We start from the raw sequence: 15,231 nt of genomic DNA, 5'->3' as shown, positions 1-15,231 counted from the left end.
GGAGGGAGATGGCATTTTCCACCTTAACCAAGTGATCAAACTTCTACCATATGTGAGACAACCTAGCATTAGATGTTTTCTCATTTAATGCAATATGAATATTGTTCCTAGAACCTGTGTAGAATTCTCACCAAAAATCCTTAACCTGAATTTAATCAAAAGGAAACAATCAGACAAACCAGAATGTAGACATTTAATAAGACAACTGACCCGGGCTCTTCCAAAAAGTCAATGTCATTGGCCCCATGGCTCCATCCCCGTTTCTCTCGCTTCAGTGAGGCCCACGCTTTTCACGCATCACCTCAGGGAGCGCTTACCGCATGAAGAACCTCAGGGTAAAGGCACGGCCACCAAAGCAGGAGTGAGAGCAACTTGACGCCGGGAAGGAGACACTAAAGAGGCTGCAGCCGCAGGAGGCTGGAGTCCTGGCCCCCGTTGGCCTTTCCCAAGGGCTTCGACAGGGCGCCTCAGGCCTCGCCATCTGCTGAGTGCCGCCCACCTCACGGACACCATCCTGCCTCGCTGACCCAGTCGCCCTGTTGCCAGAATGAGCTGATGTCTGAAAAGTGCTCAGCAGAACCAGGCACAGCACGGGCCTCTCCTCTTGTGGTTTCACTTGCCAGTGACCACTATCTTGATAATTCCGTATGGCTGACAGGCTCTTGGTGCTCTGGCCGGGTGTCAGGCCTGAGCCTCTGAGGTGGGAGAGCTGAGTTCAGGACACTGGACCACCAGAGACCTCCTGGCCCCACATAATATCAATTGGTGAGAGCTCTCAGAGATCTCCGTCTCAACGCTAAGACCCAGCTCCGCTCAAACACCAGCAAGCTCCAGTGCTGGACACCCCATGCCAAACAACTAGCAAGACAGGAACACAACCCCACCCATTATCAGAGAGGCTGTCTAAAATCATAATAAGGTCACAGACACCCCACAACACACCACAGGACTCGGTCCCGCCCACCAGAAAGAAAAGATCCAGCCTCACCCACCAGAACACAGGCACCAGTCCCCTCCACCAGTAAGCCTACACAACCACTGAACCAACCTTACCCACTGGGGGCAGACACCAAAAACAACGGGAACTATGAACCTGCAGCCTGTTAAAAGGAGACCCCAAACACAGTAAGTAAAGCAAAATGAGAAGACACAGAAATGTGCAGCAGATGAGGGAGAAAGGTAAAAACCCACCAGATCAAACAAATGAAGAGGAAATAGGCAGTCTACCTGAAAAAGAATTCAGAGTAATGATAGTAAAGATGATCCAAAATCTTGGAAATAGAATGGAGAAAATACAAGAAATGTTTAACAAGGACCTAGAAGAACTAAAGAGCAAACAAACAATGATTAACAACACAATAAATGAAATTGAAAATACTCTAGAAGGAAGCAATAGCAGAATAACTGAGGCAGAAGAACGGATAAGTGACCTGGAAGATAAAATAGTGGAAATAACTGCTGCAGAGCAGAATAAAGAAAAAAGAATGAAAAGAATTGAGGACAGTCTCAGAGACCTCTGGGGCAACATTAAACGCACCAACGTTCGAATTATAGGGGTCCCAGAAGAAGAAGAGAAGAAAAAGAAAGGGACTGAGAAAATATCTGAAGAGATTACAGTTGAATACTTCCCTCATATGGGAAAGGAAATAGTCAAGTCCAGGAAGTGCAGAGAGACCCATACAGGATAAGTCCAAGGAGAAACACGCCAAGACCCATGTTAATCAAACTATCAAAAATTAAATATAAAGAAAAAATATTAAAAGCAGCAAGGCAAAAGCAACAAATAACATACAAGTGAATCCCCATAAGGGTAGCAGCTGACCTTTCAGCAAAAACTCTGCAAGCCAGAAAGGAGTGGCAGGACTTATTTAAAGTGATGAAAGGGAAAAACCTACAACCAAGATTACTCTACCCAGCAAGGATCTCATTCAGATTCAATGGAGAAATTAAAACCTTTACAGACCAGCAAACGCTAAGAGAATTCAGCACCACCAAACCAGCTTTACAACAGACACTAAAGGAACTTCTCTAGGCAGGAAACACAAGAGAAGGAAAAGACTTACAATAACAAACCCCAAACAATTAAGAAAATGGTAATAGGAACATACATATCGATAATTTCCTCAAATGCAAATGGATAAAATGCTCTAACCAAAAGACACAGAATGGCTGAATGGATACAAAAACAAGACCCATATATATATGCTGTCTACAAGAGACCCACTTCAGACCTAGGGACACATACAGACTGAAAGTGAGGGGTTGGAAAAAGATATTCCTTGCAAATGGAAATCAAAAGAAAGCTGGAGTAGCATTTCTCATATCAGACAAAACAGATTTTAAAATAAAGACCATTACAAGAGACAAAGAAGGAAACTACACAATGATCAAGGGATCAATCCAAGGAGAAGATATAAAAATTGTAAATATTTATGCATCCAACATAGGAGCACCTTAATTCATAAGACAAATGCTAACAGCCATAAAAGGGGAAATCGAGAGTAACACAATAATAGTAGGGGACTTTTAACACCCCACTTTCACCACTGGACAGATCATCCAAAATGAAAATAAATAAGGAAACACAAGTTTTATATGAGACATTAGACCAGATGGGCTTAATTGATATTTATAGGACATTCCATCCAAAACCAACAGAATACACTTTCTTCTAAGATCAGGAACAAGACAAGTGTTGCCCACTCTCACCACCATTATTCAACATAGTTTTGGAAGTTTTAGCCACAGCAATCAGAGATAAAAAAGAAATAAAAGGAATCCAAATCAGAAAAGAAGAAGTAAAACTGTCACTGTTTGCAGATGACAGAATCCTAAAGATGCTACCAGAAAACTACTAGAGCTAATCAATGAATTTGGTAAAGTAGCGGGATACAAAATCAATGCACAGAAATCTCTGGCATTCCTATACACTAATGATGGAAAATCTGAAAGAGAAATTAAGGAAAGACTCCCATTTACCATTGCAACAAAAAGAATAAAATACCTAGGAATAAACCTACCTAAAGAGACAAAAGACCTGTATGCAGAAAACTATAAGACACTGATGAAAGAAATTAAAGATGATACAAACAGATGGAGAGATATACCATGTTCTTGGATTGGAAGAATCAACATTGTGAAAATGACTCTACTACCCAAAGCAATCTACAGATTCAATTCAATCCCTATCAAACTACCACTGGCATTTTTCACAGAACTAGAACAAAAAATTTCACAATTTGTATGGAAACACAAAATACCCTGAATAGCCAATGCAATCTTGAGAAAGAAAAATGGAGATGGAGGAATCAGACTCCCTGACTTCAGACTATACTACAAAGCTACAGTAATCAAGACAGTATGGTACTGGCACAAAAACAAAAATATAGATCAATGGAACAGGATAGAAAGCCCAGAGATGTACCCATGGGGAGAGGGAAGTATAAGCTGGGACAAAGTAAGAGAGTACCATTGGCATATGTACACTCCCAAATGTAAAATAGATAGCTAGTGGGAAGCAGCTGCATACCACAGGGTATCAGCTCAGTGCTTTGTGACCATCTAGAGGGGTGGGATAGGGAGGGTGGGAGGGAGACACAAGAGGGAGGGGTTATGGGGATATATGTATACGTATAGCTGATTCACTTTGTTATGCAACGGAAACTAACACAACAACGTAAAGCAATTATACTCCAATCAAGATGTTAAAAAAAAAAAGTAAATGTCATTAAAAAATTTTTTTAAACATGAGGTGATTGTTCTATAATAAAAAAGACAAAAGAGGCATAAAAACTACTTGTGATACATACATTTTGGTTGCTGGATTGAGAAAAAAACAGCTATCAAAAATATTTGGATGAATTACATGAGTTTGATTTAGGGACTCTATATGAGAGGGCATTGTTGGATTACTGTAACTTTTTTCGGGTTTGGTGATGCTGTTGTGGATGTGTAGGGGAATGTCTTCATTTCAGGAGATGCATGTTGAAGAATTTAGGGATGACATAAAATTTAGTGCTTCTCTTTAATAAACTGGGTGGTTAAAATGCCCAGATAGAGGGATTTTCTACTGTACAATACCACAAATTCAGCTGCCTGGAATGAGCACAGCCAATTACCACAGAGTTTGCAAAGCAAAGATTAAGGCTGGAACAATGACTTGTAGATGTGATGGGGCTAAATCAGGGATGAAGTCTGATGGTGCTTGTGCTGCCACCTGCACCCTGGGCAGAAGACACTAACCAATCAAACCTACTCTCCCCTTGAAAGGGGGCGAGGCCACAGTTTCTTCAACACAGTCCTCCGGGCAGCCACCACCATTTAACCAGGGTTGGTGTACACACAAGTTGAAATGTGTTTGCATCCCCAGTGCTTGATATATTTATTTAAAATTTGTTTCATTTTGCACTGATTTCTTAGAGTGCATTTTAATAAAGAGCTATTTAAGAGTGGAAACTTTTTAAAAAATATCACCTTTTAGTTACTCTTGCCAAGTAAAAGTAGGCCAAATTACCTGGTCCCTGTTTCATAAGCCAACAAGGTAACAACTACTATGTGGTCATAAGGCCCGGAAAGAACCAGCTAGCTCCTTGGGAGTTTGAGTTTTACAGATACTGTCCTGTTTGTTAATGGCAAACATTTGTCATATAATGATAATCCCAGCCTCTTAATGGCTTTCTTCCATTTAGTCTTTCTAAAGACGGTGGGGGGAAAGGCCCCTCGTTCATTGTAATACAAACATTAGTAGTCATTGTATCATTGTCCAGAATATCATTTTAAAATATTTGTTCTGGTTTTCTTTTTAAGATTCCCAGAAAAATAAAGTTGCAGAACAGGAATCCTCAGATACGCTTAGTCTTCCAAAATCGGAGAACTTTGTGAATACCAAGGAGTCTGCTAGCCAGAAACAAACTGAAAATTTAACAGCATCTATCAAAGGTATGGCAGTCATTTGCTTTATCTCATTGTTTCTCAACACTGAACATCATTTCTTTTTGGAGTATGGGAGATGGCCCTGGGGACTGAGGGCATGGTTGGCGGTTACAGAAAAAATTCTAGAGGGTCATGGATCCTGAACCTATGGGACTTTGTAAGGCTTCTTAGCACAGCAAAGTATCTCAAAAAATATTTTTGAGAATGACTACAAGTCCCACATTGAAGGAAAGAGATGACAAAATTTTTTTTAAGATTTGTTATTTTTATTTCTTCATTTTATTTTATTTTGATTCATTTATTATTCTATTTTATCCCTCATAGTTCTAAGAGCTTGTGTGGTTTACTGAAACTCAGGAACCTGGTAGCTTTGTTTGAGCAGCCAGTGATTTGGTAGTTGGACTTAGATTTACCTATTACTTCCTTGTTCTGCAGGTGCTAGAAGAGAAACGTAAGATGTAGTCTCTGTCTTGCACAGCACATCGACTTATTGGGGTAGCAGAAACTGAAGTGTGGAATACTACAGAATAATATCTAGTTCCCGTGGAGTCACATTACACTGATTTCACAGCAGTTAATTCAACCAAATATGGGTGGTAAAAAAAGAAAGAAAGAAAGAAAAACAGTAATTTAAATTGTGTAGATACATTTGCACCCCTTGATTCCTGTGGGCATGTTCCATATTGAAAGTGAGCTGGGAATCTGCTGATTCCTGTGGGCATGTTCCATATTGAAAGTGAGCTGGGAATCTGCTGATTCCTGTGGGCATGTTCCATATTGAAAGTGAGCTGGGAATCTGCTGGGAATCTGGGAATCTTAGTTACCTCTTATAGAGGGAGCATCTTGCCACATTTACGGGTGAATTAGGGATTTACCTTGTACAGGCCTTTTGCCTTCCTGATTTAATCTTATCTCTCTTATAAGGTTTATTCATTTAGGGTGTGATTTACTCACTGCCAGGCATTGTTCTAGGCATGGAAATACAGCAATTAAGAAGCCAAAGACATATGCAGCTGAACATGCTATGGGCAAACCTAGACAATAAATAAGTAAACACATCAAATTCAGATTATAATAAATGGTGTCACATAATGTAACAATATAATGTATGGAGAGTGTCTCGGGGAGAGAGACAGCACTCCACTAGGGGGTTTGAAGGCCCCTCTGTGAAGGGACATTTGAACTGAGACAAGAAGGACAAGAAGGAGGCAGCCATTCAAAGACTGGGGGGAAGGAATATTCCAGGTAGTGGGAACAGCAAATATGAAGGCCCTGAGGAGAGAAGAAACAGAAAATAAGGCATGGAACTGGAAGAAAATGGTCATCAGAACAAGTAGAAGGTGAGGTCAGAGAGAGGGACAGCAGTGAGATCCCGTGATGCTGCATAGGGAACTTTGAGTTTTATTCTAAGTGGAGTTGTAGTCAAGCACCACTGGAAGGTTTTGAGCAGCGGGGTCGTTACCTGACTAATTTATATTTGAAAAAGATCCCTCTGGTAGATGTGTGGCCAATAGCTCATGGCGAGGGAAAGGAGAAGTGGGGAAGGTGGAAGCAGGGAGGAAGCAACAGAAGATACGTGTGAGTATGGACAGAGACCTGGACTAAGGAGCTCGAGGTGGAGATGGTGAGAAGCAAATTAATTGGAAATATATCCTGGAGGTAGAGACAACAGGGCTTGCTGGTCGATTGGACATGAGGGTGAGAACTAAGAGGCATCAAGGGTGATTCCTAAGTTAACTAATGTGACCAGTTGTGAGGCTGAGAATTGGTAGCTGTAACAGGTTTCCAGATGGTGCTGATGGTGCTGATACAGGGCCATGCTTTGAGAACCAACCTAAGGCAAACTCTAGAATGTAAAAATCAGGCAGAGGAGGAGCCAGTTAAGGCAGCTAAGAAGAAAAAGCCAGCAAGGTAGATGAAAAATAGGAGTGTGAAAATGACTGAGTGTTTCGAGTATATTAAGTGCTCCTCAAAAGTCGAGTAAGATAAAGAATAACCATGGAATTGGGCAGTAGTGATCACTGGTGATCTAGACAAGAGCAGTTCCAGGGCACAGGGGAGACCAAAGCCAACTGAAACTGCTTATGTGTAGAATGGCTAAAGCGGAATCAGCAGCAGCAGCAGCAGCGGGAATACATAGATGTAACCAAGAGTCTTGTGGAAAAGAATAAAGTAGTGGGACGGCAACTGGAGGGAGATGTGTGACCAAGTGAGAGGTTTTTAAAAAATTAGACATACTAGAGCATGTTGATTTGCAAATGATGATAATTCTGTAGGAAGAGAGAACTTATGATGCAGGAGAAGGGAGCCTGATTGCAGGATAGCAAAGTGTTAAAGAAGGTGAGAGAACATGACATTTGGGGCAGACCCTGAGTGGCAGATTTGACCTCGGTTGTGAGTAGGTCACCTCATCCACAGTGACAGGAGAAAGGAGAAAGAATACAGATACATGGTATTGGGGAGATGAGTGAGTGTGATGGCAAAGGAGTGGATATAATGATAAGAATATAAAATCCATTCCAGAGAAACAGGAAAGCAAAACAAGAAAGGGTGACTGATTGTTTAAAGTGACAGTGTCCATTGATTAGAGGTCTCAAGAAGGTCAAATAATTGCTTGACAGATATGATAGAGTAATAAGCTAGAAGAATAGGAAGTAGTGATCTAGAGAGGGTAGCTTGAAACAGAGATTTGGAAAGTGGTAAAATTACTGGTGTTGCCAAGGGCAAATATATGACCGTGGGAGTTTCTGAGATGGAGAAGAGGAAAAGATGAAGAAACAGGGCGATGGAAAAATCAGAGCAGACAGGGTGTTGGATGGGTCATCCAGGGGATGTCACCAAAAGCCATGAAGTGGAAGACCATCCAAGGTGTCAAGATCTGCAATGAATCAAGGGAATGATTGAGAAGGTCAGTAACTGACAACTACTTGGAGATGTCGTAGGTAAAACAGTACGATGGCATGAGAGTCAAAGGAATGGGAGTGTTTGAAGGAGCAAAAAAATTGTTTTGAAACAAGAGGGACACCTACAGCACCCCTACACGCTGAAATACTTGAGCTAATAAGAGACAATAATGTGATTCCACTATAAGTGGTAAATTAAATTTTGATATAAACAATAAAATTTAAAGAAGTTCAGAGTAGGAAGAGATTAACACAAGCAGTGAGGAAAACTTTATGGGAGAGGTGGTCTTAAAGAATAAATACAATTGCATAGATTTTAAAGTTTAAGATTGGATCACCTGAGATAACCCTCATTTTGCTTGAGGAAACTGAAACCTAGAGAAAGTCAAGCAGCATCTAAAATCATACAGCAAATTTGGGACTGCGCCAGGGCCAGAAAATGAGTTTTTGACTCTGAATTCTCTATAGTTTACTACACTACCCTCCAGATGTAGGGAAGAGAAGAGTATTTTACACACACACACAAAAAAAGAAAGAATGTGTTCAAAAGCCTGAGTAGAAATGAACTGGAAGCCATTGTAAGTAGATCAGAGTATTCTTATTTGGTACTAGTACAAGAAATGTTTGGGAAATAAAAGAGAATCAGAGGTGATTTGGATTTGGTGAAATAAAACTGAACTTGTCAGCATTCGCTATGATAACACTGCATAAATCCTATAGTGGCTAAGCAACCAGTTTTGGGGGCTGTGAGCTGACTGTGCAGCCTGCAGGCAGCACGTGCTGGAGTCAGCACCAGGCCCCTGAGATCTGTCTCTTCCCAGCCCCACATTCAACAACACCACGTTGAGAGCATGAGTCAGCTACCGTGAGAAATCAGCAAATGCCACACACTTGCAAAGTGTACCAACCAGGTCGGTTTTTCTCCGGGGAGGCAGTTGTTAAGCTTTTTTTTAGCACACCCGCGCCCTCAGGCAGAGCTCAGGTGTATTCTGCTCCCGTGATGAAGGAGCCCCACCCTCTGTGGCTGGCTGTCCTCAGGACACAGGGTCGGAGCTCAGGAGAAGTGGATCAGGACCATCAAGAGAGGTGGATTGCGGGCTGCCGCTCTCAGCCTCTGCTCAGAACTGGCGCAGCCGCTTCCACGTACATTTATGGGTCAGAGCAAGTCCTAAGGCTGAGCTCAGCGTCAACAGGGCAGAGAAATACGCTCCATCTACAGGGAAGCTGTGCTCAGAGATGAAGTACATAAAGCTATGCTCTGAGAGGAGGCAAAAAACCAAAACCAAAACATTATTGTGCATAAATACCACAGTCGACCTCAGCATAGAAACAGGGAACCATTACTTGCTCTTCAGTTGTGTCGGATTCAGCCGTAATTTCAGATGATTCCACTAGTTGGACTATCCCAGTTGTTTAAAGATTATTTATTTATTTAATTTACTTTTAGTTGCATTGGGTCTTAGTTGCAGCACGCATGATCTTTCCTTGTAGCACATGAGCTCTTCGTTGTGGTGCCCGGGTTTCTCTCTAGTTGTGGCATGCAGCTTTTCTCTCTCTGGTTGTGGTGTGGAGGCTCCAGGGCGCGTGGGCTCTGTAGTTGCGGCACGCAGGTTCCTGAGCGCGTGGGCTCTCTAGTTGAGGCTCGCGAGCTCAGTAGTTGAGGCGGGCGGGCTTCGTTGCCCCATGGCATGTGGGATCTTAGTTCCTTGACCAGGTATTGAACCCGCTTCCCCTGCATTGTAAGGTGGATTCTTTATCACTGGACCACCAGGGAAGTCCCCCAGTTGTTAAGTATTAAAATACTTCTGTATCAGCTCGTGACCAGCTGCTGTTCCAAGCCCCTCAAGTACTCCCTCCTCCTCCCCCCATCCCTAGGGAAGCCCTGGGTAGGCTTCAGTGGATAATAATCCATCTATTATGGGAGGCAGTATGGTATACAGCAGAGCTAAGGCTCTACCTGACTCCTTATATAATAGCTTATGACTTATATAATTATATAATGACATATATATAATATGACTTATATTATAACTTATGTAAGGCTCTACCTGACTCCTCATATAATAACTATGTTACAGTGGGCATGCTCTTTAACCCCTCTATATATTCCTGTTTCCTCTTCTGTAAAGGGGGTATAATGGTATATACATTATAGGGTTGTGAGGATTAAATTAGTTAGTATATGTAAAATGCTTACAGCAGTGCCTGGCACATGAGAAACTCCGTATCAGTATTTACTATTAATAATAATAGTATGAGAGATTATTTGATACCCATTAGACTGGTAAAATGCATTCATATAAGATAGTAATATGCATATGCTAAGAATACAAGCAAAAAGACACATCAAGCCATTAGAATGGTTGCCTATGTAGGCAGCAGTGACCAAAGAGAATAAATACATTAGAACACTGATCACTGAGCTCCATCCCCAGAGATTCTGATTCTGTTCTGGTCTGAAATACAGCTTATCTGGTATGTGGCTAGGGAATCTCTATTTTACCAGAGTCAGCCCAGGGGATTATGAAGCACAGGTGAATTTGGGACACACTGGGTAGTTGTCTAGGAAAAACTCACTACTCATACACACCAAGCAATTCTGCAACACCAGCTGAGTGTCCTACAATTCAATTCTGACACTAACCAGAGTTAGCACAGATGCTACAGGTTAAGGGCTCAGTCTCACAAGGCTGCCCACCACCCACTTCAGATGCCAGCCACAGGTACAGGTTGTCACTTGTGCTTCTGACCAATCAGCTATAAATTGTGGTTCCGATGACCTCCTTTTATGGTTCCATAATTTACTAGAACAGTTCACAGAACTCATGTATTATTATATAATAGGCGACATGATAAATGGCAGAGATGAGTAGCCAGAGGAAGAGGCACACAGGGCAAGGTCTGGAAGGGTTTAGCATGGTAGCTTCTGTCCCTGTGGTGGTGTGGTGCACCACCCTCCCGACCTGTGGATGTGCTTACCAACCCGGAAGCTCTCCGAACTCTGTGCTGTAGGGACTTTTGTGGAGACTTCATCATGTAGGCATGATTAACTCCATCTCCATGTCCCCTCTCCTTCCCAGAAGATGGGGGGGGTGGGGCTGAAAGTTCCAAGCTTCTAATCATGGCTTGGTTTTCCTGATGACCAGCCCCCATCCTGAAGCTATCCAGGAGCCCACCAAGAGTCACTTCATTCAGGTCAAAAGACACACCTATCACCCAGGAGTTTCCAAGGGATTTAGGAGCTCTGTGTCAGGAATCAGGGTCAAAGACCAAATATTTAAAGACACTCCTAACACTCTTATCACTTAGGAAATCACAAGGGATTTAGGAGTGCCGTGCCCTTGCCGGGAACCAGGGGCAGAGATGAATATACATTTTCTATTATCTTACACTACCAGAAGTGTGATCCTTGTGGAATCTGACACACCTGGGTATACATCCCACCTTGCCACTTTTTAGTTTCCAGGACAAGTTTTTTTAACTTCAGTTTCCTCATCTGTAGAAAAGAGATACTACTGTTATATTAGTCAGGACTCTTCAATTTGAGAACTGAAACTCAAACCCATTGAACAACAACAAAAAAACCAGTGGGTGGGGTGGTGTTTATTGATGCTCAAAAGCAAACCACAGAAAAGTGGCTATGGTGCTAGCCCAGGGATGACAGGATGCAGGCACTCAAGCTTTTCAGGGGAGTGTTTGCGTCTGATTGTCTGTCTCTCTGGGCATCTCCCTGCCTCTGTGTTGTCACATCCTTACTTGTCCCTGTTTCAGGGGTCCCCAACCCTCTGTTAGGAACCGGGCCGCACAGCAGGAGGTGAGCGGCGGGCAAGCGAGTGAAGCTTCATCTGCCGCTCCCCATCGCTCGCATTACCGCCTGACCATCTCCCCAACCCCCCCCCACCACCGTCCATGGAAAAATTGTCTTTCACAAAACCAGTCCCTGGTGCCAAAAAATTTGGGACTGCTGCCCTGTTTGGTTTTATCCTCTCCTACAAAGGACAGGCTATGTCCATGTGTCAGGGACATGATCAGAGAGGTCCAAGGTTCTGATTCTTCCAGACCCATAACCCAATGGACAAGATGGGATCATCCCGGTCAGCTTCAGGAAATATCCAGGTGAAGGGCCTGTGTTGGCTTTGCATGGGTCGTGCACCATCCTGATGCCTGGGGCCAGGGGTGTTGTGGCACTAGAAGTATGTGTGCTGGGAGTGGGTGTGGAGGTGGGCAATGGGGAGAATGCTCAGCATACAAAGATTACAATTACCATTACCTTCAGCTCAGAGGACTTTATGAGAACTAAGTGAGATGCTGTATGTAAAAACACGCATGTGGTGCTTGCCTGCAGACAGTGGACACTCAGATATTTGTTCCCTTCCCTTTCCTCTCTTGATGACTTAAACTCAAGAAAGGATGTTTAAATATGCTGATCTAAAACACAATTCTTATTAAACCCCCTGGATATTTGGAAAAATACATAAAATTGCCAGCTGTGTAGATTATCTACTTTTGCTCCCTCCTTCACCAAATTTAGTGATCTGGGGATTTGATTCCCTGGCTTAATTTATCTATGATTACTACAAGAGTTTTTCGAACTATAAATTTACTAGTTGAAACAAAGAAATTCTTAAGATTTTTTTCCTCATTAGTTTTAAGAAATCTTTGAGAGTCAACATTTTCTCGAACTGTGCCTTGTTGATTTACAGGCAAGTCACTCGATTTCTTAGCATCTGATTTTTCTCATTTATTGAAAAGAAGGTGATGCTAATAGCATCTGCCCTGCCCATCTCATAGGATTGTTGTGAAGACTAATTTTAGGTAAAATCTCTTTGTAAAATGCAAAGATAGAACACTAGAATGAATAAAAGCCTTTATTCCTGCAAATAAGCTCTTTAAGAAAGAAAGAAGAAAATTTTCCCAAGTCGGTTCTGTGTTCTTCTATGCTCTGGTATGATCTTGAATGTCTTTGGAAGCAACGTCCACGTGGTGTAATTTCAGTGTTCTCTCTAACAGAACCAGAATCGTGTGTGCCTCTGAAAATTCCAACCCAGTCACTGCTGCAGGATGTGGCAGGACAAGCAAGAAAAGAGAAAGTGAGGCTACCTCGCTATTTGCTGAGTTCCAAGCCCAAGTCTCAACCTCTCAAAAAGGTAAAACAGACATGGGAAGAAATTTCCCAGAGCCAGTGAGCATTTTATATATTCCTGGTGATTGAGGCCATTGATTTCCAGCCACTGTGTACTACTGTTTAATATAAGAACCATCTCAACATGGATCCCTTCAGGTCACACAGAGATAAACCAGGGCAGTGCTTCGCTGGAGCCAGCTTATATACACTCATGAGAGAAACTTTATGAGCCAGCTGTTAAATCGTCATTAGCTTGCAGTCAGCCACGCTGGGAGTTCTTATGCCATAGAAATCGGCAAATGCTACTGATAAAGGCTCTTTTCTGAGAGCCAGTTTACCAGCACACTGTTGGCTGAGGGGATCATTGGGCACCCTTCTCATGACTCTTAGGATAAAATCCAGGTGACCTAGCATGACTCCAAGGCATGGCTCCATTTGCTTCTCTACCCTCACCTTGTCTCAAACTCACTACACTCCACCCATTGTGGACTTCTCTTAGTTCTTTAAAAGCACCAAGCTCCTTCCTCAGAGCCCCTAAGATTAAGATTCCATCTCAGTTCTGTTGTAAAGGTTTCCTTGAGCCCACCAATCAAGCTTTGGTAGTCATCCTTTAGAAATTTCATGGCACACTGTGTTCATTACCATCAGAGAAGGTATTGCAATGTATATAAGTGACATGTGGTAGAAGTGCTTCTCAAACTTTAATGTGCATGTGAGTTATTTGGGGACTTTGTTAAAATATAGATTCCGACTTATTGGCTCTGGTGTGGGGCCCGAAATTCTGCAGTTTTAACAGGCTCCCAGGTGAGGTCAGGAAATAACAGCATAGGGCAATAGCTCTCAAAGCATGATTACCTGACTGGCAGCATTGGCAACACCTGAGACCTTTTTTATAAATGCAGATTCATGGGCCCCATCCCAGATGTACCGATGGAGAAACTCTAGGGTTGGAGTCAGCAATTTGTGTCTTAAGGAGTCCTCAGAAGACTGTGCTCCTCTCCAGAGCAGGTTTTCTTTATCTTTGTAGACACTTCCCCTCCCCACCTACGTACTCTCTACTCCACCCCATCCCAGACTTACTAATGGAGAAACTCTGGGAGTGGAGTCAGCAGTTGGTGTCTTAACCAGTCCTCCAGGTAGTTCTGGTGGGAGCTAAAGTTTGATCATCACTGGCACAGAAGAAAGAGTACAAACTTTAGAATCAGACAAACTTGAGTTTGAAACTTCGGCACGTAACACTTGAGCAAGTTATCTGTCTTTCAGTTCTCTGAACTTGAGCTTCTTTATCCTTAAAACAAAGCCTAAAATACTTCCTTACAGTGCTGTGGTAAGGATTACATAGACCATAAATGTTCATTTCCTCTCCCAACCAAGCAGTTATTTTTTTCTGGTGACGGAGTCTTTTCTTTTTTCTTTCTTTTTTTTTTTTTTTTTTGCGGTACGCGGGCCTCTCACTGTTGTGGCCTCCCCCGTTGCGGAGCACAGGCTCCAGACGCACAGGCTCAGCGACCATTGCCCACTGGCCCAGCCGCTCCGCGGCATGTGGGATCCTCCCGGACCGGGGCACGAACCCGTGTCCCCTGCATCGGCAGGCGGACTCTCAACCACTGTGCCACCAGGGAAGCCCCTCACTGTGGTTTTGATGGGCATTTACCTGCTGATTAGTTACTGCTGAGCATCTTTTCATGTGTCTGTTGGCCATCTGTATGTCTTCTTTGAAAAAAATCTATTGAGGTCCTCTGGCCAGTTTTTAATTGGGTCGTTTGGCTTTTTGATGTTGCGTTGTTTGAGTTTTTTGTATGTTTTTATGCTAAGCATCTGTTCATGTTGTCTGTTGGCCATCTTTATGTCTTTGATAAAAATCTTACTCAGGTCCTCTGACCATTTTTTAATTGGGTTGTTTGGTTTTTTGATGTTAAGCTGTTTGAGTTTTTTGTATATTTTGGTTATTAACCCCTTATCAGATATATTGTTTACAAATATCTTTTCCCATTCAGTAGTCTGCCTTTTCATTTTGTTGATAGTTTCCTTCATGGTGCAACAAGTTTTTTAGCTTGATGTAGTCTCATTTGTTTATTTTTGCTTTTGTTTCCCTTGTGTGAGGAAACAGATCCAGAAAAGTTACTAAGATTGATGGCAAAGAGCATACTGCTTATGTTTTATTCTAGTTTTATGGTTTCAGGTCTTACATTTAAGTATTGAATCCATTTTGAGTATTTTTGTATATGGTGTGAGAAAGTAGTCCAGTTTGATTATTTTGCATGGAGCTGT

At 42.4% G+C, this 15,231-nt stretch overlaps 1 protein-coding gene across 1 annotated transcript in view; it reads left to right on the top strand.

The window, feature by feature from the left end:
- SPAG17 (sperm associated antigen 17) overlaps positions 1-15,231 on the top strand; it is a 218,614-nt gene that overhangs the window by 190,698 nt on the left and 12,685 nt on the right. The window contains exons 43-44 of the mRNA XM_060009438.1: positions 4,807-4,938; positions 12,846-12,982. Coding sequence (XP_059865421.1) covers positions 4,807-4,938; positions 12,846-12,982 — 269 coding nt within the window. The remainder of the gene's footprint in view (positions 1-4,806; positions 4,939-12,845; positions 12,983-15,231) is intronic.

Source organism: Delphinus delphis, chromosome 1, assembly GCF_949987515.2.
Source record: "Delphinus delphis chromosome 1, mDelDel1.2, whole genome shotgun sequence".
NCBI lineage: Eukaryota > Metazoa > Chordata > Mammalia > Artiodactyla > Delphinidae > Delphinus > Delphinus delphis.
The sequence above is the reverse complement of the archived record's forward strand: the minus strand, read 5'-3'. Positions and strand labels throughout refer to the sequence as shown.